Raw genomic sequence first — 24679 nt, forward strand, 5'->3', positions numbered from 1 at the left:
GGGATGGCTTGTGCTGCAGCACACTGAGCTGCAGCCCTTCCCCGTCGGCGTCTTCAGTGGCATTTCTCAGGGTGTGTCCATCCGAGAGCCATCTGAATGACACAGGGTGTCAAACGTCCACTTGCAGCCTGTCAAAAGCCTGGCCAAGTTTTATATGTGTTCTCATGTGCCGACACCACCCATTTCCTGTGCTGCCTGTGGAGGGACAGGGACACAGTGTGATCTGTCAGCCTGCAGCCACCTCCAGCTCCTGGGGCTCTGTGCCCAGCATGCTGCAGAGAAGCACTCGGCCATGCTGGTGTGTGTCACAACACACCCACACACATGTCACCTTTCCAACTGCCCTGATAGGGAAGCTGAGGCACGATTGCATGCACAGTCCTGGTAGGACTGGCAGAGAGCAAATAATTGGGATTCACAAGGAAAATAATTTTTTGAGTCCTTCTTCTGGACCATAAAATCTTTTTAATGTTTCTGATTCTATGAAAACTCATCAGCTCCCAGAGCTTTCCGTTCAGATGGATGCTCTCGGGAGGGTCAGGGCTGCTTTCCCTGGCCAGCATGGGAGAACAGTGTGCCAGGCCCTGCCATGATGCCATGAAAGTCTGCAGAGCCCCAGACAGCTGAAGGACAACATTCCAGCACCAGAAAACCATCGTTCTATGGCAAAACTGTCCCTACAGAAGCCTAACAAGCCCTCCTGCCATTCTATGTAGGGTGATGAGGGAGATTGTGAATACAAGAGCTCAGTCCCAGACTGTGGCAGTGCCTGGTCCTTACCTGTAGCCTTCCAGGACTGAGCATCTGTGAACCTTCCACCCACACAGGCACCACCAGCCTGAATACTCACAACCTCACAGATGCACCAGAGCTCAGCACAGGCACAGCCAGGACACCAGCACAACCAGGACACTGGCACAACCAGGACACCGGCACAACCAGGACACCAGCACAACCAGGACACTGGCACAGCTGGGACATCAGCAGCTGCTGCCATTTGCCTCCAAGCCTGGGTTTGGTTACAAGTGCCAGGCACTGCTGGCCTGGGCAGGCTGGTGCCACAGCTCTGACTGGTCCTGGCTCAGCGTCCCTGGCCCGGGGTGAAGCCACCACGCCGGCCGCCAGCCGAGGGTTGGGAATTGCCTCGCTCCGTGCGGCCTCCGGGGTGCAGTTGGGATTGGCACGGGATGTGAATATCAACCAGCCTGTGTGAGTTCTCTGGCCATGGCTTCATATTTGAGTCCCGCAGTGTTTCTTCAGCAAATGGTGAATAATTCTGAATTCTTCAGAAAAAAAGGGCTGTCCCTTGGGTTTGATTCTTCTCGAGGGGTCTGATCCCCACAGGGAACAACACTTGTTCAAAGGCTGCTGGTGAGTTTCAGCCTGGAAATATCTCCAAGCTGCCACAGTTCTGTGCTCCAGCGCTGTGTTCAAGCAGCCCCAGGGCTGTATTTCCTTGGGGGCACTGGGTGGTTGGAAGCCTCCCCACTGTTCCACAGCTCAGCACCAGCGCAAGGGTGGTAGAATTTGTGTGGGCAAGGTCTGGCACCCGCAGAGCTGTGGTGGCATCACTTTCCCGAGCTCGTGTTTCCTCAACTCCTCCTTTATGTTTTTAGTTCCCCTTGCAAGGAGGAAACTGGAATTGCTCCCTGGCAGTGGGTGACATTTTTGTCAGATGTCCAAGAGCAAGAGTGAGGAACCTGGATGTGGGCCCTTTGTGGAGCTCTGAGCCGGGATGCAGGGCACGAGCTCTGCAGGGCAGCTGGAAGGTGGGCTCTGGTGGGACTTGGCTCACTATGCCAGACTTCACCTTTCCTGACCTGGATGGAGAAGGCAAGCTACACAGTGTAGAGGACCCAACCAATTCCTTTGCCAACCAGCCAGTGAATCGACAAGAGCAGAGCTATTCCAGACCTGCCGTGGAGACAGAATGAGGGCGTGAAATCACCAAGTTCATTACCACAGGATGCTGGGGAGGCCAAGTATGTAAATGGGTTGGAGAGGAACGAGGTCTGTCGGTGGAGGTGGATCCATTAGGGCTATTAAGGTACTTCCATCCGGATGCAAAACCTTTCTCAGGAAGTCCCCAAACTGCCAGCCGGCAGCTGGGAGGGACATCGGGAAGCACATCTTGTTTCTCCTGCTCTTCCCGTGAGCAGTGTTACAGAGGCAGACGTGGAAAAATACCTGGGGGGGCTCAGGGCCGAAAAGGAAAGAAAAAGAAGCAAAAGTCCTTCTCTGAGGGTTTCAGCGTTTAAAGGAGTTGGAGCAGTTAGTGAGGGCAAACTCTGAGGTGGGGAACGGCCGGAGTCCCTGCGGGATGGGGGAGAGCCCCGAGCTCGCGGCTGAACGACCAGCACGGGAAGCAGGCGGGGAAGAAAGCTGGCAAGAAAAGGAGACAAACAGCCGCTGCTGGGACAGGGAGGGCTGCCAGGAACCCAGCGGGGCCAGGCCGGGGAGCCCAGCCAGGGCCAGCGGCACAGGGCTCCCGGCCATGAGTGGGACGAGGGCAGGAGGTGCGGGGGATGGCTGTGCTGGGGGGAGCACAGTGGGGCTGGGAGCTGGACCCCAGCCACCCGCTGGTCCCCGGCCAGCTGCGGGGTTGAGGTCAGGGCAGAGGGTACCCCAGCGCTGGGGTGACGTGAAAGGATTCCCCTTTCCGCAGGGTGACTGTCCCCGAGGCGGGCAGGTCAGGGAGAACCCTGTCCCCACGGGACTGGAGTAGGTGCACTCCACCCCCAGGGTAACCAGCGCGGGGGATCCCCCGGTCCTGGGGACACAGGGGCAGGGGACATCCCCCTTCCTGGGCTCCCCGGGACAAGAGACACCCCTTCCTCAGGGCAACCAGAACAGGGGACCCGGGGGTGACCAGGGTAGGGGACACTCCTCTCACAGGGACACTCCTCCCCCGAGGTGACCGGAACGGGGAGACATCCCACCCCGGGGGGCAACGGGGAGAGTGACACCTCCCCCCCCCCAGGAGAAGGGGGCTAGCGGGGATGCCGCGGGGCGAGCGGCCGGAGGCGGTCCCCGTCCCGTCGGGCCTGGGGCCGGTCCCCGCCCGCCCCCGCCCCGCCCCGCCCCGGCCGCTCCCGCTCCCGCTCCCGCCCGCCCTCGGCCCGGGGCTGCGGCGGCAGCGCTGCCCGGCGCGGCGGAGCAGCCCGAGAGCCCCGGGCCCAGGACGGCGGCCCGGCTGCAGCCCAGGAGCCCGGTGGCACGGTGAGGGGCGGCGGGGACCGGGCGGGACGGGACGGGCGGTGGCGGCGGGTCCGGCGGGGCGCGGGCTCGTCCCCGTGGCGGTCCCCGCAGGGCCCCGCACCCGCCGCCGCCCGGGGCCCGCCGAGGGGCCGCTCCGGAGCCCCCGCGGCCGCGCCGGGACCGCGCCGGGATGGGGCGGTCCCGGCATCCGCCGCCCCGAGGGCTCCGCCCGGGCGGCCCCGGCGGCGGGAGCGGGAGGGGAGCGGGGCTCCTGCCCGCACCCCGGGTGGGCCGCGCCGGGCTGCGACGTTCCCCGGCTGGCGGCGGCGGCGGGGGCTCCCCGGGGGTCCCCTGGGCTTGGAGAGGGCGGGCGCCCCGACGTGAGGGTGCCTGGAGGGTGCGCTGGGCACCCCGGGGGTGCTGGGGACCCGTAAGGTTGGGGATGCTGGTGGACTTCCGCGGGGCTGGGGGTTCTGGGGGCTCCCTGGGATCCTGGGGACCTATTCGGGCTGCGGATGCTGGGGGGCACCCCAGGGTCCTGGGGCTCCGCGGGGCTGGGGGTACTCTGGGCTCCCTGGAATGCTGGGAACACACAGGGTTGGGGGTGTTGCTGGCTCCCTCGGTGCTGAGGACCTGCGGGGCTGGGGATTCTGACGGCTCCCTGGGGTCCTGGGATCTACCCTGTGGGCACCCTGGGTGCTGGGACCCACAGGGCTGGGGCTGTGACAGCCCAGGCTGCTGCAGGCCCCTCTGGAGTGCTGGAGAGCACAGGGGTGCTGCAGGGTTTGGGGTGCCCCCTGTGTGCACATGGAGAGCCCACCCTGGGGTTGTGCACGGTGCTGTGTGTGTACCCCAGCTGGGCACCTGGGGTGTAAATTTAAACACTTCATCCCTGAACCCCTCCTGGCACCAGGGCGAGCCCAGGCCGTCACTGCTGACCCTGTGTGTCATCAGCAGCCTCAAGGGAATTAGGAGGTGTTGGTGGAAGGTGCTGGTGAGCAGCTGCCACGAGGGTGCAGGGCAAGGGGTTGATGGTCTCTGGTGGAGCTGAAGGGACCCTGTAACGCTATGGGTGTGAAGGGACACATAGAGCTGATCCCCACGTGGGTAAGTCTGTGAATGGATTCTACATCTGTGGTGTGTGAGCTCAGGGAGGTCTCTGAGGGCTGGAGTGGGTACAGAGCCTGGGCAGCCCCTGCAGCCTCTCAGCCAACCGGGCTGGTGATGACGACACTCCAGAAATAACAGTCCAGCCCTGAAATTACACTGTTGAGAAGATCGAAGTGTTTCCCTTTCCCTCCCTGGGTCAGCACCCACCCACCTGGGATCCGGCTCCTCTGAAAGCAGCCCCAGCCTGGACAGCACAGCCAAGGTGGCCTGGGCAAGTGGGCACAGGCTGTCACAGAGCAAAGGCCCTCCCATACAGCCCCACGGCAGGGGATGGGGGTGGGACAGGGATGGGAAGGTGTGATGAGCCCCAGATACCTCCTGCTGCGTCCAGCCACAGTGCCGGCCAGTGACTCTGCAGGTGACGCTGGCTCCATGTGAGGAGCCCCAATCCCAGCAGGTTGCTGGCACTGGAGGAAGCCATGTGCTTGCTCACTGGTTTCCCTTTAACTCTGGGACAGCCGCAGCCCCGAGGTTCGGGGCTTATCGCCTGCGCACAGCTCCGAGGGAAGCGTGCCTGGCTGAGATAAATCAAGTCGTGCTGGCCAGGGCTGCTCTGGACTCTGTTCTTCTCACATTCCTCATGACCTCAGCCTTCTGGCTCAGGAGGAGAGCCGGGGAGAGCCCTCCCTGTGTCCAGCCCCAGCCCCACTGTTGGAGCAGCCCAGGCTGCACCGCAGCATGTGGCTGAGCCGGGCTGGGGGCTGCCATAGCTGTGCCCCTGGAGAGGGAAAGGGCCTGAAGAAGCCTGGAGCTTTAAGAACAGCTCTCCCAGGCCTGTCTCCTTCCAGCACAGGGGCCTGTGGAGTCCAAGGGGAGATCACCCCTTAGACCATGAGGCCAAAGGTCCCAGGGGGCTGGCTGGGGCTGGGGCGTGGGGACTGGATGGTACCTGAGCTGTGCCAGGGTGCCCAGCCTGCCCCATCCCTGACGTGTTTTTTTATTGTAATTGAGCAAAGCAGCTCCAGTTTTGGCCCCAAGTTTCCCGAGCTGGCATTGGTACAACAGCACAAGGGGAGAATACAGGTGTGAGCCCAGGGCAAAGCACAGCCCTGCCTCTGCAGGGTGGTTGGTTCCCTGCACATCCTCCTCCTCTTCCTCTCGCTGCCAAGCCTCCACATCAGTGCTCTGCTTGTAGCATCCCGCTTTTCTGTGGAAACACTGGGGCTAGAAACAACGCTTTCATGGCTTCTGAAGGAAGCTGGGATCATGCAGGTTCCCCTGTCTCTGGCCCTGGGGGGCCCATGTGCCCAGCCCCTTCAGCACCCAGCCCCAGTGCCCAGGGGAGCGGCCAAAGCTCAGCCTTTGGCACCAAAGTGACTGGCACAATTGTCCCTGCCACGACTTCAGCCCAGGTGGAAAGTGGCTGCTCTGAGCAGTGCCATGGTGGTGGCAGCCAGGCCTGGATGGTGCTGACGGTGGCTGAGCCGCAGCTGGGGGGACTCGACCTGCTGGCACACTGGGGCCATCTGCCCCCACTGCTCATCCTCCTGGTTCCTGTCCAGCCCCACACCTCCCACCCAGCCCAGGGACAGTTAGCAGGGTTCAGGGGGTATTTGCATGTCATGGGGTCCCTGGGGCGATTTGGATGTGGCTGGGAGCTGGCAGGTCCCATCCCCTTGTTTCAGAGCTGGGTGAAGGCAGAAGCTTCTGTCCTGAGTCCAGCCCATCCTGTCATACCAAAAGGAATGGGGGTCACGAGCAGTGGGAGGGTTTCCTCCACATTTGGGATGGGCGGTGCAGCCACAAGGCTGCTGGTGTCAGCTGAAGGGCCACAGGAGGTGGCAGGGGGAGAAACAGCCTGTCCCTGGCTCAGTGGAGGGGACAGCAGGGCAGTGCTGGTGCAAAGGGCACCTTTGCTGCTGGAGTGGCTCAGGAGGCCTCCAGGCCTCGGCAGAGGAGGCTTTTCCTGTCCCCAGGCAGGACAATACCCGGCCGGGCGGCGGAAGGGAGCTGCCGGCCACTTCCCCCGGCGAAACGCACCCGCTGGCTCCGGCTCCTGTTGCTCTCTCTTCCTCCCGTTTGATTTACAGCGTGCGTGGAGCCCGGCGGGAAGTTTGTGCTGGCCCCAGCACTGTTTAATTACCTGCAGCAAGGGCTGTGCGGGGGAGGAAGCCTAACGCTTCCCAGGGTGGGAGGGATTAGGCGAGGTGGGGGATGTGTGGACCCTCTCAGGCACGAAGCCAGCAGCATGGATGCCACGTGCTGGATGCCAGCATGGAGCCAGGATGCTCCCAGGGGAGGTGGAATGGGTGCTGGCTCAGAGCTGGGATGATCCCAAGGAAGGTGAAAGCTGGGATGTGCTTCGGCTGTGGATGGGTTGGCAGAGGGGTGGGAGAGCCCCAGAATCCATGCTGATGACTGGTGGGGAGCATCTCATCCCTGCCCAGTTGGACTCAGCCCCGACCCTGTGCCCTGGGCTGAGGGTGGGAGGGTGACAATGCCCACCCAGCCGACACCTGGCCCGGCACTGCCACAGCTGCTCCACTGGCTCCGTGCAGTCGGGGTGAGCCGTGGGGTGGCAGCCACAGTGCCAGGGCAGGGGAGTGGCAGCTGCATAAGCATGAGCAGCAGGTGCAAGCTATGGGCTGTCACATCGTCCCCAAGGTGGGATTTGTGGCAGGGCCAGCCACAGCATCTCTGCTAGAGAAGTCTGGGTTGTCATGGGCAAAGGATCTGGGGATGGATGCGGGTGTTTCTGTGCAGCCAAGACCAGATGCTGTGGCTTTCCCTTGGCAGCACTGAGCCTCAGGTTCCCTGAGGGCTGTGCCCAAGCTGCCATTCCTTTGTAGCATTCCTCCTCCCCTGCTTTCTTCCGAAAATAGCCTGTTGCCAAATGCTTTGCCCACCAACAGCTGCTCAGCCCCATGGCCACCTGTGCCCTGTGGGCAGGGCCACCATGTCCCCAGCACCCAGGGACCCTGATGCTGCTGCACAGCAGTGGTGGATGCTCCCAGGGTGCCGTTTGCCCCATCCAGCTCCCACCAGGGTCACTTCCCACCTGGGCCCCAGCACCCAGATGGTGCCAAATGTTGCAGCAGATGCCAGCTGAATGCTCACAGCTGGCGGCACCCCCAGCCATGAGCTCACCTCTGGACTGCAGCCGCATCCCACTGGCTCTCCTCCAGCATGCCCGTGCCTGGGCACGGGAAAACCAGGGGCCTGGGAAAACCAGGCTCCTATTTCAGTCCCTCCTGCCTTATCCCAGGCTCCTATTTCAGTCCCTCCTGCCTTATCCCACATTATTGACAGGGAGAAGCAGCCAGGTCCCTCCTGGGGGTCACCCCTGAGAAAGGGATGGGCAGCGTGGGGCACCCCGGGCAGTGAGGATGGACATTGTACCCAGTACTGATGGGTGCTGGCAGCTGCCCACAGTCACGTAGCTTTGCCAAAGCATCAATTCCCTTTATCCAAAGCAAACTTCCCTCCGAGAATTGTACCTGTACCCACTTCAGCCTCTTTTTTTTTCCTGGCCTGCTCCCACCGTGTGGCCAAGCTCTGGCTCGTGACTGCACCCTTGGAGCTGGCAGCGTGGCCGTCCCAGCCAGGCTGCAGAGCATTCCTTAAATGTACAAACAATCCCGGCCCCGCAGGCAGCACCGCGCCTGCCCGGCTGCGGCTCCAGCATCAGCCCCGGGGCCGGGGGAGATGAGGGGGGCCTGGGGGATGGCAGGGGGCGGCCACGGAGCCCTCCCCGGGCAGGGGGCAGGGGGGTGCAGCCTCCTGGGACTCACCGGCCCCCGGGTCACAGGATTTGGCTGGATGTGGCCTCGTTGTTGTTGCAGGTCGATGGTCCCCTGGTCAGCAGCATCCTGGGGAGAAGATGGCTCAGCCGGCACCCCTGAACCAGAACCTCCCAGGTAAAGGAAGAGGGGTCATCACCGAGTAGGGACAGCAGGAGGAGCACGAGGGGGGTGGCAGGGCTGAGCTGTCCCATCCCATCCCAAGGGAGCTCCTAACCCCAGCACCAACCCCAGCACGGAGTGGGATTCCTGTGACACCCTATGGCACCGAGGGTGCTGGGGGCAGACAGCACATCATGGAGGGGAGGGGCCTGCAGGCAGCAGATTCCAGTATAACCCAGTTGGAAAGGCCTTCCTGTCTCCACCAGGTCCCTGCCTAACCGCCCCTGCTCCTCTTGCAGATCTTGGGGGCCCGTTCTTGTACCGGGACCAGGACGATGGGGAGAAGAGCTCATATTCCGTGGAAACTCCCTATGGCTTCCTGCTGGACCTCGACTTCCTGAAATACGTCGATGACATTGAAAGTGGCCAAACGCTCAAGAAAGTGCCGCTGCCTCGCAGGGCGAAGGGGTCCCGTCTGCCGCCCAGCGCCCTGCGCAGCCCCAGCAGCCACGCCAGCGCCTGGACCTCCACCGAGTCCCTCACCTCCACGGCCAGCGAGGAGGGCAGGACCGCGCTGCTGCTGTCCCCGCACGGCCGGGCACCCCTGGAGCCCCCGAGCAAGTCAACCTCCCACCCCGTCTCACCACCACCGGTGCGGCTGCTCCCACCCCCCACCCGCAAGTGCCTCTTGCGAAACCCACGGGTGGAGAAGACCTTGCTGGAGACGAGCAGGAGGCTGGAGCAGGAGCAAGGCCACTTGCAGGATGCGGGCGGTCCCCCCCGCGGTGGCCCGCCGGGCGCCCTGAGCCAGCCACCCCGCTGGGTGCCGGCGGGCGCCGAGGGGCAGGGGGGCTGGGGCCGGGTGAGCCCCGGCAGCTCCGGGCGCAGCACCCCGGCGGCAGGGCTCGGCACGGCCCCGCTGCAGCACGTGCGGGAGCAGATGGCCGCGGCCCTGCGGCAGCTCCGGGACCTGGAGGAGCAGGTGAAAACCATCCCCCTCCTGGAGACGCAGATCTGTGAGCTGAAGAGGGAGAAGGCGAAGCTGCTGGAGAAGCTGTCGGCAGAGCCTGGCGAGGCGTTGGACCACCCCCCTGGCTCTGAGGCAGGGGCAGGGTGTGAGGAACCGCCCCAACCAGGGCTGGAGAGTGAAGTGGAGCCAGCGAAGGGGCGAGCGAGCAAGATTGCGGAGCTGAGGAAGCTGACGGAGAAGCTGGCGGTGCCGGAGCGGGGAGTCAGGGCTTGGCCAGGCAGGAGCCCCAGGGTGGCCGAGAGGCCGTGTCGCTCCGTGGCGGTGGGCGAGGACCGGGCCATGACAGATGCCGTGTTCTACTACCGGTCACAGCAGGAGGGCGGTGACCCAGTGGATGGTGGGGCACGGGAACGCAGGGACGCGGCTGTCTGGGTGCTGGAGTCATCGCTGGGGCTGGCCAGCGAGGCGGAGCGGGAGCTGGAGCTGCTGCAGCAGACGGTGGGGCACCAGAAGGAGGTGATTGCCCTGATGGAGGGGCACCTGCAGGAGGCCACGCGGGAGCTGGAGGAGCTGCGGCTGGAGGTGTGCGCCCGCCGGCCCCGCGGGCTGCTGGACAAGGAGGTGACGGCCAAGCCGCAGGTGGCCGAGGCGCTGGTGGAGGCCGCGGTAGCGACGCAGAGCCGGGCAGCCGGTGACCCCCCAGATACGGCGGAGGCGGGCGTGGAGTGCTGCCCCCCGACCGCCTGTGTCGGGGTGAGCTGCCGCCCCGACGGGCGGGATGTGGCGGTCGGGCCTGACTCGGCTGCCAGCTGCGATGACAAGGGCAGCCAGACCGACGTGGGCAGCATCGTCCTGGTGGGAGGACAGAAGGAGCCTGGTGCAGGCAAGGAGGCAGAGCCTGGGGGGGGCAAGGAGATGGAGCCTGGTCCAGGCAATGGCCCGAGCAGCCTCTCAGTGCAGGGCACGGGAGCAATGGAGGGGATGTGCCCAGGCAGCCTGGCCCCCAGGCCAGCTGTGCTGGACACAACACACAGCAGCCAGGACTCGTCCTCAGCACGGGACAGAGGAGCCACCCGAAGCCCTGCGACCGGTGAGTTGGTGCCTTGGATGACACCAGGATCTTGGTTGGGATGTTCCTGTGGGAAGGGAGAGGATGGCCCTGTTGGGGACCAACACTACCTGCAGGGCCAACACTACCTGCAGCTGCCCATGTCCCTTCTGTACCTGCCCTGGGGTCTGGTGGGTTTGGGGTGCTTGGCCAGCCACAGGAAGAGACTATTTACAAGAGCATATAGTGACAGGACAAGGGGGAATGGTTTCAAACTGACAGAGAGTACGTTGAGATTAGATGATACTAGTGAAAAATTCTTCCCTGTGAGGGTGATGAGGCCCTGGCACAGGTTGTCCAGAGAAGCTGTGGATGCCTCATGCCTGGAAGAGTTCAAGGCCCAGGTTGGAGGGGCTTGGAGCAAGGTGGTCTAGTGGAAGGTGTCCCTGCCCATGGCAGGGGAGTTGGAATGAGATGATCTTTAAAGTCCCTTCCAAGCCAAACCATTCTGTGATTCTAAGATTCTTGCTCACTGGCCCCTGACATCCACCTCTTTGCCCGCAGGAGCCCTGAAGTCCATCATGAAGAAGCGGGATGGTCCCCCCCGGAGCGAGGCAGAGGGCAGCAAGAAGAGCCTGCAGTTTGTGGGCGTGCTGAACGGGGAGTACGTGCTGAGGGGGCTCCTGCAACCCCCATGAGCCAGTCCTGGCCCCAGCATCCCTATCCTGGGCTGGGGGCACTGACAATGGCAGGGCCTGGAGAGGATCAGCCAGGTGCTGTGTTGCCACCCAACATTCTCCCTCTGTGCAGGTATGAGAGCACATCCAGTGAGGAGGAAGAGGAAGAAGGTGACAGCTCCTCTGAGAAGGGTTTGGCCGACAGCTCCGACAGCTCGGAGCAGGGAGACACCGAAACCTCAGAGGAGGAGGCCGGGGAAGGCACGTGTGAGCCAGGACAGGAGTGCCAGGGGACTGACGTGGCCCTGCCAGAGCCACCCGAGGTGAAGGAGAAGTAAGTGCTGATGGGAAAGGCTCCCTGGCCCTGCGCAGCTGGGAGCCATGGGCTGGCACTGGCCCTGCTGGCTTGGGGCATCTGCCATGGCTTCGGTGCAGCCGATGGAAAAAACACATTCAGCTCCTGCAGAAACCATTCATCAGGGAACAATGCTTCCAGCTTCTTGGGTCTGCTAGGGAAAGGACAAGAGGCCCCAGATGCCTCTTTGCTGCAGAAGATAGTTTGGAGGGGGACAAAAAAAGCCAACAGTCCTCAATGGCATTTTTCAACAAAAGGAAAAAATTTGGCCTAAGAATGGGTAAATTGTGCCCGAGCACATCCGTATAAGGCTCCGTTCTGCAGAGGTTTGCAGAGGCTGAAGCTGCCAGGCTGCAGCCACCAGGCTGGAGGTTGTGCCTTGGGGAGGCTCACAGACGTTGGGGAGCTCCACAGGGGGACTCGGGGTGCCCCACCCCAAGGGTTTGGTGGGGTGATGCAGACCTCTACAGAGATGCCCCCTGCTCTCTCCTGCTCTCTCCAGGTTTGAGCTGAGCCCCAGGATGCGGGAGGCCTGTCTCATCGTCAAGACCCACCTGGGCCACCCCGGTGCCCCCAAGAGCAAAGAGGTGGTGAGTGAGGTGCTGGAGTGGCTCACCCAGCCCCTGCCAGCATCCCCCCAGGGCTGGCCCTCCCCAGAGAGGCTCAGCAGCCTGGCTCAGCACCTTCCCCCCAGATACAGCCCTTTTTTCCAGGCTTTGTCACAGATACCCCAAAACCTTTGTGGACTCAGCTCAGGCCATCCCAACATGGGTTTGGGGGGTTCAGGGTCTGGCCTTCACCCAGCCCCCTCTGGAGCAGGGATTCTGCTCCCCACCAGGCCACTAGTGGGGGGTGGGTGCAGGGTGGCCCATGCAGAGGCTTTGGGGGAGCCCTGGCCCCAGCTCAGCCCCTCTCTGCCCACAGCTGGCCAGCAGCAGCCTCGTCCTGCAGGAGTGGTTCCGTCTGTCCAGCCAGAAGTCATCCGTCCCCGACACTGTTGCCAACCACCTCCTGGCATTTGCCGAGGTCTCACCGGCTCTCCTGGCCCACGTGGTGAACCTGGCAGATGGGAATGGCAACACAGCCCTGCACTACAGCGTCTCCCACTCCAACTTCCACATCGTGCGGCTGCTGCTGGACACGGGTCAGTGCCCCCCACCCCCAGGCCACATCCCACGTGGCCTGCCAGGCACAGGGGGAAGGTGCTGGAGCAGAGGGGCAGGGAGAACTGCCCGGGCTGTGCCCGTGCATGGGTAGGGGGGTGAGAGCCTGGATTTCAAGGGGGGACCCATCAGCAGTTCTGTGCCCACGGTGCTGTGGGATGGCTTACAGCACCCAGGCAGGGCGGGAGCCAGGCACATGGCTCGGTCCATGTCTCCCTCCAGCATCCTGAGCCCCCTCTGCCCACCCCTGCAGGGATCTGTAACGTGGACCACCAGAACAAGGCTGGGTACACTGCCCTCATGCTGGCGGCGCTGGCGGCTGTCGAGCAGGAGGACGACATGAACGTGGTCCGGAGGCTTTTCAGCATGGGCAACGTCAACGCCAAGGCCAGCCAGGTTGGCATGGGCTGTGGGCCACCACATCCCACCCCTCTGCCCACACCCCCAAGCAGCTGCCAGAGCCACACTCGGCTCCTCCAAGGGCAGGACCGTGGCTCTAAAACCTGGAGGGGTCAGCACATGGGGAGGGCATCACCTTAGGAGCTCCTCCTGGCTGGCACAGGGCTCTCGGCAGCGGCCCTGCAGGGCAGGGGGCACAAGCGGGTGGCACAGCAGGGGCAGGGGTGGCCTGGCAGCGTCCCTTCCCCGCAGGCTGGCCAGACTGCGCTGATGCTGGCTGTGAGCCACGGCCGGCAGGAGATGGTGGAGGCCCTGCTGGCCTGTGGGGCCGACGTGAACCTGCAGGACGAGGAGGGCTCCACGGCGCTGATGTGCGCCTGCGAGCACGGCCGCGCCGAGACCGTGAAGCTGCTGCTGGCTCAGCCCACCTGCAACGTCTCCATCGTGGACAGCGTAAGGCTCTGCCGCCGGGCCTGGGCAGCCCCACGCCGTGTCCTGTCCCCACACCCCTTCCCACGTGCTCTCCCTTCCTTTTCAGGACGGTAACAACGCCGTGGCCATCGCGCTGGAGGCCGGACACAGCGACATCGCCGCGCTCCTCTACGCCCACCTCAATGGCACGAAGGCTCAGCTGCCCGTGAGTACCACACCACTGCCCCGGCTCCTGCCACGTCCCACACTCAGGTGGGCAGGTCGCCCCAGGGGAGGGGACAGGGCCGTGGCACAGGTGAGGGTCTCCAGGAAGGGGCTGCAGGAGCAAGAGCAGAGCATTCCAGGTGCCACATGCTCAGAATAGCCCTGCTGGCCCTGACCAGGAGTCACTGGAGGGGTCTCTGGTGACATTTTGTGACTGCTCTCTCTGCAGCAGGCGGCATCACCGACAGCCACGAAGAGCCCTGGGAGTCCAAAGAAACCAAATTAGAGTGATCCTGGGATCCAGCCAGCGGCCCCCATCAGCACTGGGCTGTGATTCATGTCCCCTCGCCTGCCACCCCTCTGTGCCAAATTGCTCTCTGCAGCTTCAGTCCTGTCACTAGCGCTGTCCCTGAGCCTCCCTTGCCCATCTCCACCCACACGTGGCCACCTCGCTGCACCAAGTTACAGGAGCCAAGCATCAAGTGACCTCGGGATGGGACATGCAGGGAGCAGAAGTCACCCCATCCCCTCTGCTCCCTGCCATGACCACCAGAGCTGCACTGCCTCCGAGCCCTCTGCGAGGAGGGAACAGCAGAGAACAAATCCCAGCAGAACCAACCCCTGGTTTGTGCTCTCTGGCAGCCCTGAGAAGGCAGCAGTGCTGGTGACACAGAGCCAGGAGGACGAGTGACACTCCTGGCCCTGAGCAGGGTCCCAGTGCTGTGCAGGACGTTGGGAGAGGGGACACCAGCTGGTCAGTGTGGGCTGGGAGCACTTCCAGACTGACATACTTGCTGCCCTTCTTTTCTGCCATTTCCTTTCCTGGCTGAAATCTGGTTTGTTTTTTTTTTCTAGCACATGCACATAAAGCAAAAAAATTATATTGCTTGGCCAAAGGATGGAGTTCCACATGAAATCACTCAGGATTTGATTTGTTCAATGGGAGCAAAACCTCTGAGCAGTTGGGGCTGCAGCCAAGTGACAGAAGGGGCTTAGGGCCAAGGATGTGTTTGGGGACTGAGCCTGCCCAGCTAATACCCCACATGGGGTCCTTCTCCCAAAGGAAAGAAAGCAATTGCCTCCTAAACATTTCCCCATTTAACCAGTCCCACAGACTATGCAAACAGCCAGAGCCCACAGCCCAGTCCCTCTCTGCCCACTTTCCATCCCAAAAGGGAGGAGAGAGCTGAGGACAGTGCCAGGAGAAACAGATGGGCCAGAAGAGCTCAGAGCACACAGGCAGGGCCTGTGGAGGGGAACACGTATGTCAGAGAACATGTGTGTCTTTGCAAGTGTGTGAGTACTATGTGGGGTGGGAACAGGGTAAGGATAAGGACCAGGAGGAAAAATGGTTTTGCATGGGAAAGCAGCTCTGCTCTGAGCCCTTCACAAAGGTAACCTGTCACAGCCCCCATTCCTGCTCCTTGGCCCAGCCTCCCCCTAACTTCTGCCCCTGCCAGGCCTGCTCTGAGCTGGGAGACATCCCCCCAAGAAACTATAAACCTCCCCCCCCAAACTCACTCTGGGCACCACCCTGCTGCCCTCTTCACGGGCCCGTCTCAGCTTTGCACTGGAGTTATACACAGCGCTCACTGCCACTCTCTAATACACTACTCTGTTTACTGCTATTTTAATACTGGTGTTTATTTTTAAGATATAAATAAAATTTAAAGTTATTTTGAAATATTACAGTGACCACCAGCGGTCTCCTGCCTCCTTGTCGTGATAAAGCCCCCGAGAGCTGCAGTGGAGGCACAGCCCCCACATTCCAAGTCGTTCCCTTCAAGTTTGTGCACTGACTACACCCCTCAGTCTGGTTTTCCTCCCACAGAACCGTCCCAGGCAGGTGCAGTGGTGTCTTTGCCCCTTTCACTCTGCAGGAACAAGCGGGACAAGGGACCAGCCACAGCCCTTCACCACCCCTGGTTCTCTGTGGTGCTGCAATCATTAAGGGCAATCACCACGCTGAGTGTGGGGATGCAAATCACCTCCCTCCTCCCGTGGACAGAGACCAGGCTGACCCCACAGGGATACAGCCCTGAGCCACCCCCACTACAAGGTTTCCCTCTGGCTGCAACTCACAGCTGGTGGCTCCTGTCCCAGTCACCCAGCAGTGAGGGCTGGCAGGGGCCAGAGCAAACACTCCTGGGTCACTGCTGAGGCTGTGAGGGAACAAACAGCAGCCAGAGATGTAAACTCCGAGGACTTCTGGCACTCAGGGCCAGTTCTGAGCTCTGCTGTGTCCCACAAACCAGGGAACACAGCTTGTGTGATGCTCTAAAACTGAAACAACCCCAAAAATTCAAGAACCACATTAAGCAACACCATGAGCACACTGACAAGGGCTTTCTCCAGGGCACAAAATTCACCTCAGGCTGCCCAGGGCACAACTAACACCTGGGAAAAATCCCACAAATACTCTTAAACAGCAACCCTACAGCAATCATCACTGTCTGCTCAAGTTTAGCAATTTGCACATCTGTCCCAGCAGTGCTCTGCTCAGCTTTAGGACACCCAGACTCTCAGTCACACTACCACTGACCTGCCTCAGTCAAGCTCAGGACATTGCAGGACAAAGAACACTCATATCAGAGATCACAGACCAGGGGGTGCAGACTTGACTTGGTTTAAACACACCACAAACCAGGAAAGCTGACAGAAAACACCAGTCCTTAAAAACCAGCCCTTGAACCAGGATCGTTTTCAGGCTCATTCCTAAATTTTTCAGCCATACCTTTCCTTCACGTAATATTCTAAAGCAATACATCTTGCTAGCTGATCTTGTGGTGGAGGAGAAAGCTGAAAAAAGTGAGACAGAGGAATCAGTAAATCAAAGGGGAGAGACAAGCACTTGCTCTCTACATGTGACTGACAGAAGGACAGCAAGTAGGTGTATTTATAGCAGCATTCAGAGAACAGCTTGCTGAGGACAGACAGACAGAAGCAGCAGGCTGTTGCTTTGCAAGCTGGTACCAAGCTTGATTTCCAACTTGTGATTAAATTCCACTGAGGTCCGGTAAGTTTCCAACGCCACTTCATATTACACAGAGAAAACCGCTTACCAGGAAGGTCAGGGTTAAGGTTGCTGTAATCAAAACATGGTTATTTTTGTTGTGACAGGTCAATAAAGATGCAATAACACAATGATATTACAACGAATGCATTACGTGCAACCCCAGCAACAAGCAGGGCGTGCTGCTGTCCCTGCTGAGCCCGAGGAAAGCAGCAGGTGCTCAGGTATGAGACAGAGCTCCCAGGCGCTCACTGAGTGACACCCAAGCACGGGGCTACTGGAAAAACCCTTTATTGCAGTGACAACACCATCACGCTCCTGCCCACCCGCCAGGCTCCATCCCCTGACGGACGATGCAGGGACGGTCGACAGGCTCCATCCCCCGACGGACGGCCCAGGGACGGGCGCTCGGGCAGGTCCCGCTCAGCGCAGCCGCCGGGCCTCGCGCTCCGACTCCAGCAGGGTGAGAACGTCTCCCTCTCGCACCGGGCCCTTCACGTTGCGGATGATGGAGCGGCTCGTGTCGTCCATGAACTCAACGCGCACCTGCGGGGGTGGCACCGCGTCAGCCCGGCCGGGCCCGGCTCCCGCACCCGCCTGGCCCGGCCCGGCCCGGCCCGCTCACCTGCGTGCACTGCCCCTGGGACCCGGTCCGGCCCAGCACCTTGGTGACCTGCGGGGACAGAGCGGAGGGTCAGCGCGGCCGCGCGGCCCCCCTGAGCCCCCCGAAGCTCCGCACACCCACCCCGGGCCCCCCGATGCCCCTCACACCCACCCTGGCCAGCTTGATGGGCTGCACGCGGCTCGTGTCCATGGCGGCTCCGCGCAGAAAAGGGCGGTGCCTCCCCGCGCCGCTTTCTATAGCGCCGAGTCTCGCGAGACCCAGCGCGCCCCGCGCGCGCGCTCCCGGCGCCCCCCGCGGCGCTGCCCTTCACGGCGGCCCAAGATGGCGACGGCGACGGGAATCATCCAAAAGCTCCGAAACTTCCTGGCGGGGGTGAGCACAGCGCCGGGCCGGGGAGGCCGAGAGCAGCCCCTGCCCCGCGGGGCGCTGCGCTGTGCCACCGGCTCCGCGGAGCCCCCGGCGCAGGGCGGCGGCCGCCCCGCCTGAGCCGCTCCGCCCTTGCCTTTCCTTGCAGCGGAACCTCCAGGAGAAGCTGGCGCTGCGCTACGGGGAGATCGCCAAGAGGTGCCGGGGCCGGGCCGGGCGGCGGGCGGGGCGCGGAGCGGAGCCGGGGCGCCGCTGCTGATGCTCGGAATGCTCTCTGCCCAGGACCCAGCCGCCGCCGCGGCTCCCGGTGGGCCCCAGCCACAAGTTCGCCGATAATTATTACTGCGGCCGGGACGGGCGCCGCGAGTCCCTGCCGCCCGTGGTGGTGGTGGCGGCGCAGAAGACTCTGGCTGCAGGGGCACAACCCGGCAGGTAGGTCTGGCCTGGGCGGTGCTGTCGCTGCTGAGCGGGCTCAGCCCTCATTTACACCAGGAGCGCGGTGCAGAGTTACCCAGGTTGGTAGAAGAACGTGGAACTAATTGTTTGTGTCGGTGTCTGTTTGCGAATAAATGAGGTGGCAGGAGGTTCAGTTACTGTGCTCTGGAGCACCTATGTCCAGCTCTGGGGCATCCAAGAAAGATGTAGATATATTGAAGCAAGCCCAGAGGAGGCCTCAATGATGCATCAAAGGCTGGAGCCCCTCTGCTCTGGAGACAGGTGGGAGAGCTGGGGATGTTCACCTGCAGAAGAAAAGGCTCTGGGGAGACCTGAGACCCCTTTCCAATGCCTAAAGGGGCTCCAGGAGAGCTGGAGAGGCACTCTGGACAAGGGATGGAGGGACAGGACAAGGGGGAATGGCTTCCCAGTGCCAGAGGGCAGGATTAGATGGGATATTGGGAAGGAATTCTGCTCTGTGAGGGTGGTGATGCCCTGGCACAGGTTTTCCAGACCAGCTGTGGCTGCCCCATCCCTGGAATTGTCCAGGACTAGGTTGGGCAGGGCTTGGAGCAACCTGGGCTAGTGGAAGGTGTCCCTGCCCATGGACATCTTCAATGGCCCTTCCAACCCAAACCATTTCTGTGACTAACAGACCCCTCCAGGACTACCCCAACCTGGACTGATTAAATCTGAGCATGATTTCCATAAAATTACTAAAGCATTTCCTCTCTCTTCCTTCCTCTGCTGCAGTTCAGACTCTGCAGTGACAACAGCGCAGAAGAAAGCAGTGACACCAGGACCACCACTTAGGAAGTGGGAGATTTCCAAGGACCAGCCCTACCTGTGAGCAGGGAGCGAGCCAAGGCTGCGTGATGGGCGCAGGTGCTTCCAGAGCAGCTTCAGCAGGGAGGCTGTGGTGGATTTGGCTTCAGGAGTGCTGCAGGGAGCTGATATCTTACTAATAAATGTATTTAAAGCTGTGACTACACCCCCTCCCTGTTTTGTCTGTTCTGAGTTATTCAAGTTACTGCTCTTTAACGCCCATGTAAGGTTTGCTTGATGGAATAGCGACACAGCACAGGGGTTTGAGCACAGGCTTGGGGGATTTGTGAGCTGTAGACGAGATGCCAGCGAAGAGCAGAGCTGAGTAAAGCACAGCCTTGCCCACAGGGCCCGCTGGTGCTCTGGTTCTGAAGGAAGAGACAAGTTCAGCAGCCTGTGGCACTCCCACCGCCGTCCCCTTGTCCTGCTGCGGCCGCACGCTGCTCGGGAGCTGAGCAGCCCCTCCCCGGGGACAGCGGGTCACCGTGGTGCTGATGGTTTTCCAGAGAACCGCGGGAGAGCGCGGCTGTTCCCGGAGCTTGGAGGGGGCTAATCCAGGCAGTGGCAGCTCCGTGCGCTGGCGCCGAGGGAGCGCTGGAACAGGCAGGGGCAGCCGAGGCGGGAGCGCCGCTCCGGGAGCGCTGCCCGGACCGAGCCGGGGCTGGCCGGGGGTCCCTCCGGCCCCGCTCACGTGACACCGCGGCAGGGCCCCGCCCACTCCTCGGGCCCCGCCCCCCGAGCATCCCATTGGTTGGTGGAGGCCGGGCCAGGGCGCACGCGCTCTGCATCTGTAGCGGCGTGAGCGACGGCAGCGCGGCGTTCCATCGGTGCGGGCCCGCGGCATGGCCGGGCCGGGGCTGCCGGGGCTGGCGCTGGTGCTCGCGCTGGTGCTCGCGCTGGTGCTCGCGCTGGTGCTCGCGCTGGTGCTCGCGGTGCTGCTGCCGCTGCCGCAGCCGGGGCTGCCGCTCCCGCCGGAGAACGGTGAGTCGGGGGAGCGGCCGGGCGGGCGGCGCCCATTGGCTCCCCGCGCACGCCCTTCGCTCTCATTGGCCGGTGCCCGCGCGCACGGCGAGCGCGGGCTCCGCCGGACGGGCTGTGAGGGGGGGGTGTGTGCAGGGGCTTCCCCTCCTGCCCCCCCCGCTCCCCTCAGCCCCTCACACCGTCCCCGCAGCTGCCCCGTCCCGCTGCCCCCCGGAGCAGTTCCAGTGCGCGCCCGGCGAGCGCTGCTTCCCCCGGGACTGGCTCTGCGACGGCCACCCCGACTGCGCGGACGAGGAGGACGAGCAGGACTGCGGGACCGCGACCCCGGCAGAGCCGAGTCCCGGCGGCCCCGCGCTGACCCCGCCTTGGAGCTCGGCGGGGCCGCCCGCCGGCAGCGCAGGTACGGGGGGCGCGGGGCGGCAGAGCGGACGGAAGCCTTTGTTCCCCGCTGTCTCCGGCCTCTCCGGGGCAGCTGCGGGTCACTGTGGGTGGAGGAAGCGCTGCGGGAGACCCCCACCTTCAGCTGCCTCCGGTTGGGACGGCGCTGACGCCCCCTGGGGCTTCCTCGGGAAGCGCCTTTGTAGTACCCGCTTCCTTCTTCCAGAACACGCAAGCTCCAGCAGCTCCCTCCCAACGAGCCGGCGGCACTGGAGTCTGTCCGCCTCCCGAGCTCCTGTGATCCCTGGGGAATGGGCAGGCTGAGGGGAAGAGGATGAGGATGAGGGAGGCAGCTCTGGGCCGTCCGGTGTCCGGGCAGTGTCTGCACGCCCAGCACTGCCGGCGCCTGCTGCTCGGCTCCGCGGGGTCTCCTTTGTGCTTGGAAGTGCTGTTCTGGCTTCCCTTGCCCGGGGGTTTCCGTGGTGTCCGGGAGCTGCAGCACCATGAGTGTGGAGAGGAGGGGCATTACTGCAGGTGTGACAGAACTGGGTTTGGGTTTGGTGCCTGCACCAGTTCACTCGGCAGGTGGGGAGATGAGCTGTGTTTTGGTTGTACCTGTGGCCTCCCAGTGTCTTGAGGACAGGTCGAGATGCTGCAGCTCCAGCTGGGAAATATCCCAGCTTTCATTGTTGGCGTTTCCAGTAGGACTTTTTTCCTCCAATGTGGGCTAATCACAGCGGCAGATAAATTGAAAATGACCTTTTGGCACTCTTGAGGTGAGCTGGGAACTCAGACAGGTGTGGGTTGGAGGTTGCTTTGAGTGCTGATTGTAAGGTGAGTTGGAAGCCTGATGGACTTGTCTCTCCTTCCTCACAGAGGCTTTAGCTACTCCTGAGCCTGGGGTCTCTGTGCCATCGAGGAGTCAAGGTTACACGTGGGTCTTGATTGTTGCAGGTATGTGAGACTCAGAGTGCTGCACGTGGTCTTGGTCCTGCCATGGGCTGTAAATTGAGTATCTTGATGAAGTCAATTCCAGACCTATATAAGTAGTGGCTTTTGCTGTGCTGGAAGGGCCGAGGGAGACCTGACACCACGATTAATTATTGCTCTGCCTTGGCTGTGCTGTGTCCTTGGAAAGGCCGTGCCATGCGATCTGGCACTAACTCACTTCCTCTCTGTCTGTCCTTTGCCCTCAAGGGAAGCTGCTCATCTCTGGCTGTTGGCTCATGGTGTTGAGCAGCAGGGCCCAGTCCTGATGCCCAGACCAGGGCACTCAGCGAGTCTCTGCTTGTGCATTCTCCTCCCCAGGGCTCCTCAGCATCCTGGTAGCTGCGGGTTCTGTTGCTGTGTGGGGCCTGTTCAAAGCAAAAAGCCGATCTAACACCGTCAGTCTTGAAAAAGCATCCAGGGAACAGCTTATGTCTGACAAGAGCCAGACAGGCTCCTTTCCCTGAAGGGTAAGTGTCTTGCACCCATGAGCTCTGTGTGCCTGAGGGAGAAATGCCTTCCCTCCCTGTGTTTCTGGCCTCTAGAGCTTTCCTCTCCAGGAGATGCTTTTCCCAGCTTTCCTGCTGCTGGTCAGCCAGGTGCTGGGTGTTTCAGTCTGCCCTGAAGCAGCAGAACTCTCCCCTTTCCTCTGCTGCCAAGGACATGGAGCACCCATACTAAGATACTGATCTTCTGGTGTGGGTATCTTTCTTCCCCTTTGCACTAACTGAAGTCAAGCCAGGTTTTTGCTCCAAGGACTGTCAATAACCAGGTGTTTTTCTGTTTTGGTAACAGGGATCTTTACACCGAGGTGACGAGGTGGGACTAGCCTGGTCTCTCTCATGCTCACCACACAGCCTGACTGAATTGGATATCAGCTTTCAAATCTGGGTTGTTACACTGAATACCAAGAGGATACTCCCCTTGGAAATAGGTCTTAGACTGTGGGACTACTTTGGCTCTGGAAATAGCACAGGATCTTCCTTGGCATTGTGAAATCAGCCCTCACAAAGGTGGTAGGAATGTCTTCGTTGTTCTGAGCTCCAGTTATTAATGCTGTTTCCCACCAGCGTGGCCTTGGACCCAAAAATGTTTTTCTCTGTGAAATGCCAGGTGCTGTTCATTGTTTCCCTCCACTCCCAGCGAAGAGCCTTTTTTCACTTGCTCCATTCTTCCCCCTGGATTTTGTCAGGGAATAGGGGCTTCCTAACCCGTTTCCATAGGAGCTCACTGACTCTGCACAGACCAGACAGATATTCCATGTTTGCACTAGTGTTTGATGCTGCTCAGTTCCACAATAGGTGGCTTTTACTGACGGTTCTACCACAAGGTGACAGTTAAAATCTTCCTGTTTGCTCTCACTTTGCTGTGCTGTCACCTGGGCCAGTGTGGGGCCAGGAGCTCCTTGGCCCCCAGGCAGGCAGCTCCTCGCACACTCCCTCACACAAACACCTCCACTCTTTACTGACCTGCTCTGCCCACCCCCGTGCTGAACGCTGGCTCTGGCTCCTCTAACACTGTTAATGGTGTCTTCCTTAAAACTGTTCTGACACGAGTGGTGTCTCTTGGGGGTCTGTACTGGGACCAGTGCTATCCCATGTCTTCATCAATGGTGTGTAGAGTGGGATCAAGGGGACCCTCAGCCAGTGTGAGGATGAGACCAGGGTGCAGCTGGGAGAGGGGGATGTCATCCAGAGAGACCCTCAGGCCCGTGGGAACTTCATGAAGGTCGATAAGGTCAAGTGCAAGGTCCTGCACCTTCATCAGGGCAGCTACTGGAGAAGAGACAGCTCCGTGAGACTGTGTTGTGCCTTGTCCATGTCTAAAGGGGGGTTGTAAGACAGATGGAGAGAGGCTTTTCACCAAGGTCTGTGGTGACAGGGCGGGGGGCAGCAGTTACAAACTGACAGAGGTTGGGTTTAGGTGGGAGAAGAGGAAGGAAGGTCTTATGGTGAGGGTGGTGAGGCTCCAGCACAGGTTGCCCAGGGCAGCTGTGGCTGTCCCATCCCTGGGGCCAAGTCAGACAGGGCTCTGAGCACCTTGGTCTAGTGAAGGTGTCCTTTGAAATAAGCCACGTCTTGGGTCAGACACTGTGTGGCACATGGAGCTCCAGCCAAAGGGCTCAATGCTGTGTGCCTTGGAACTGGCTGTGCAGGGGCAGATTAGTGCCTGGTGCCCTTGGGCCACGTGCACCTTGCACAAATGTTCACTAAGTGCACAAAGCTGCTGCCTTGGCTGCTGACCTGTTTGCCTTGTCTTGCCAAGTCGACACCAGTCATCAGCCTTGGAGCAGGGATCTTCCACTCCTGGATAGCGTGTGAGTGCTGCCATACCCCATGGGAGAAACTTCTAAATGTGGTGTGGAGTCCCGAGTTATTCCAGGGCTGCTATTTTTAGTACCAAGGAGTCATTTGCAAGGGCACACAACCTTGCTTCTGTTTCCATAGGGACAGGTGGGAATAGCTGTTGTAACTGACACAAGAGAATAAAGAATGTGAAACTAGTGATTTCTGGAGTCTTTAATTTCCCTGGACTTGTGTATTTGCTTAAATTCTGTAGTTGGGAGTTCAGGGGCTGCGTCACCTTTGGATTGTCACATCCTGGGAAAGAGGATTCGTGGTGGGTGGGCTGGCACGGCCAGTAAGGGGGAGCAAGTGCTGCTGTGCCTGCCTGGGATGGACATGACTCCAGCACACACCAGCTGTAGCAGAAGAGTGAAATACAGGGAGCAGAGTGAATGGAGAGGGTGGGGACAGGAGGAACAGATGGCACTGGCACTAGGAGTGCTGTTGCCAAACAGGGGACAAGTGGGGAGTTCAGCCTAGAACAAGGTGAAAAAACTGCCTGAACTTGTCCCTTCTTTGTCAGAGCAGTGCAGGGAGTGGGGAGTCCTGTAGAGCGGGAGGGGCTCCAGGAGTCCCAGCAGGACAGGGCTGAGCTGGGGGCTGTAGAAGTGCTGGTGCTGTCGGGGCCAGGTGGCCAAAGTCAGCTGTCACCAGCTGGTCCCAGATCATCCTCTGAGCTCCAGCTGCTGAGCTGAGCCCAGGCTGAGCCTGGCTGGTCTGTGGTGTGGGGCAGAGCCCTCGCTCTGTTCAATGAGGAGTGAGGCCCGGAGGCAAACTCACAAGACCTTGCAGGTTTAGTTTACTGCTCCCTGAGCCAAGTGCTTCAGGGTTGAAAGAAACATATTTTCTGGATCTTGTGCCAAAACAAGATCTATGTTTTGTGACAGCAATTTCCCTTCCTCTGTCTGGTGCCAAAAGTATTTTTGTTGTCCTAATCCCAGGGCTCAGAAACTTCAATTGTAGTGGAGCCCAAGCTGGTTTTGGGCCAGGAGCAGCTTTGTGCTCCAGGTCTCTGTATTTAATTAGACCAATTCATAGAGATCAGTGTGATCAGTTTTACATGTTGAAGCAAGGTCGTGTTCCAAGGTAAGGCCTCAAAGATAAGCCTATTTAATTTTGGTTCCCCTTTTACTTGGAAATCCAAAGGATTATTTCCTCCTTTTCAGTTCCAATAGTTCAGGGGAACTTTTACTGCCTACTTGCATTTTCAGTGTCCTGTTCCCTGTTCTGCCCCTGCTTGTGGGACTGGTGAGGCTGAAGGCTGAT

At 60.9% G+C, this 24679-nt stretch overlaps 4 protein-coding genes across 7 annotated transcripts; 3 read left to right on the top strand and 1 right to left on the bottom strand.

The window, feature by feature from the left end:
- Positions 1 to 2048: 2048 nt before the first annotated feature.
- LOC116799223 (KN motif and ankyrin repeat domain-containing protein 1-like) lies at positions 2049 to 15153 on the top strand. 3 transcript variants are annotated; one of them, XM_032712161.1, is made up of 11 exons: positions 2049 to 2151; positions 8151 to 8225; positions 8510 to 10270; positions 10793 to 10892; positions 11039 to 11239; positions 11763 to 11850; positions 12185 to 12404; positions 12677 to 12819; positions 13075 to 13275; positions 13361 to 13459; positions 13688 to 15153. In XM_032712161.1, exons 2-11 carry the CDS (start codon positions 8189 to 8191, stop codon positions 13742 to 13744), a joined length of 2907 nt encoding a protein of 968 aa, XP_032568052.1. In that variant the 5' UTR covers positions 2049 to 2151; positions 8151 to 8188; the 3' UTR covers positions 13745 to 15153. The 3 variants fall into 3 exon arrangements, with proteins under 3 accessions (XP_032568052.1, XP_032568051.1, XP_032568053.1); XM_032712160.1 differs by lacking the exon at positions 2049 to 2151 and adding an exon at positions 3145 to 3219; XM_032712162.1 differs by lacking the exon at positions 2049 to 2151 and adding an exon at positions 3145 to 3219 and having other exon boundaries at positions 13691 to 15153.
- A 1586-nt stretch (positions 15154 to 16739) lies between these two features.
- RPS28 (ribosomal protein S28) lies at positions 16740 to 17333 on the bottom strand. The gene is made up of 3 exons (XM_032712166.1): positions 17247 to 17333; positions 17097 to 17144; positions 16740 to 17017 (listed from the first exon to the last, which is right to left on the bottom strand). Exons 1-3 carry the CDS (start codon positions 17283 to 17285, stop codon positions 16895 to 16897), a joined length of 210 nt encoding a protein of 69 aa, XP_032568057.1. The 5' UTR covers positions 17286 to 17333; the 3' UTR covers positions 16740 to 16894.
- A 16-nt stretch (positions 17334 to 17349) lies between these two features.
- NDUFA7 (NADH:ubiquinone oxidoreductase subunit A7) lies at positions 17350 to 18888 on the top strand. Of its 2 annotated transcripts, XM_032712164.1 has the most exons (5): positions 17350 to 17468; positions 17611 to 17660; positions 17745 to 17894; positions 18037 to 18179; positions 18651 to 18761. In XM_032712164.1, exons 1-4 carry the CDS (start codon positions 17418 to 17420, stop codon positions 18140 to 18142), a joined length of 357 nt encoding a protein of 118 aa, XP_032568055.1. In that variant the 5' UTR covers positions 17350 to 17417; the 3' UTR covers positions 18143 to 18179; positions 18651 to 18761. The 2 variants fall into 2 exon arrangements, with proteins under 2 accessions (XP_032568055.1, XP_032568056.1); XM_032712165.1 differs by lacking the exon at positions 18037 to 18179 and having other exon boundaries at positions 17352 to 17468; positions 18651 to 18888.
- A 676-nt stretch (positions 18889 to 19564) lies between these two features.
- CD320 (CD320 molecule) lies at positions 19565 to 23571 on the top strand. Its single transcript, XM_032711693.1, has 5 exons — positions 19565 to 19703; positions 19894 to 20103; positions 20958 to 21035; positions 21390 to 21538; positions 21864 to 23571. The coding sequence occupies exons 1-4, from the start codon at positions 19565 to 19567 to the stop codon at positions 21533 to 21535; spliced, it is 573 nt and encodes a 190-aa protein (XP_032567584.1). The 3' UTR covers positions 21536 to 21538; positions 21864 to 23571.
- The last annotated feature ends 1108 nt before the right edge of the window (positions 23572 to 24679 follow it).

Source organism: Chiroxiphia lanceolata, chromosome 27 (assembly GCF_009829145.1).
Source record: "Chiroxiphia lanceolata isolate bChiLan1 chromosome 27, bChiLan1.pri, whole genome shotgun sequence".
Lineage (NCBI taxonomy): Eukaryota > Metazoa > Chordata > Aves > Passeriformes > Pipridae > Chiroxiphia > Chiroxiphia lanceolata.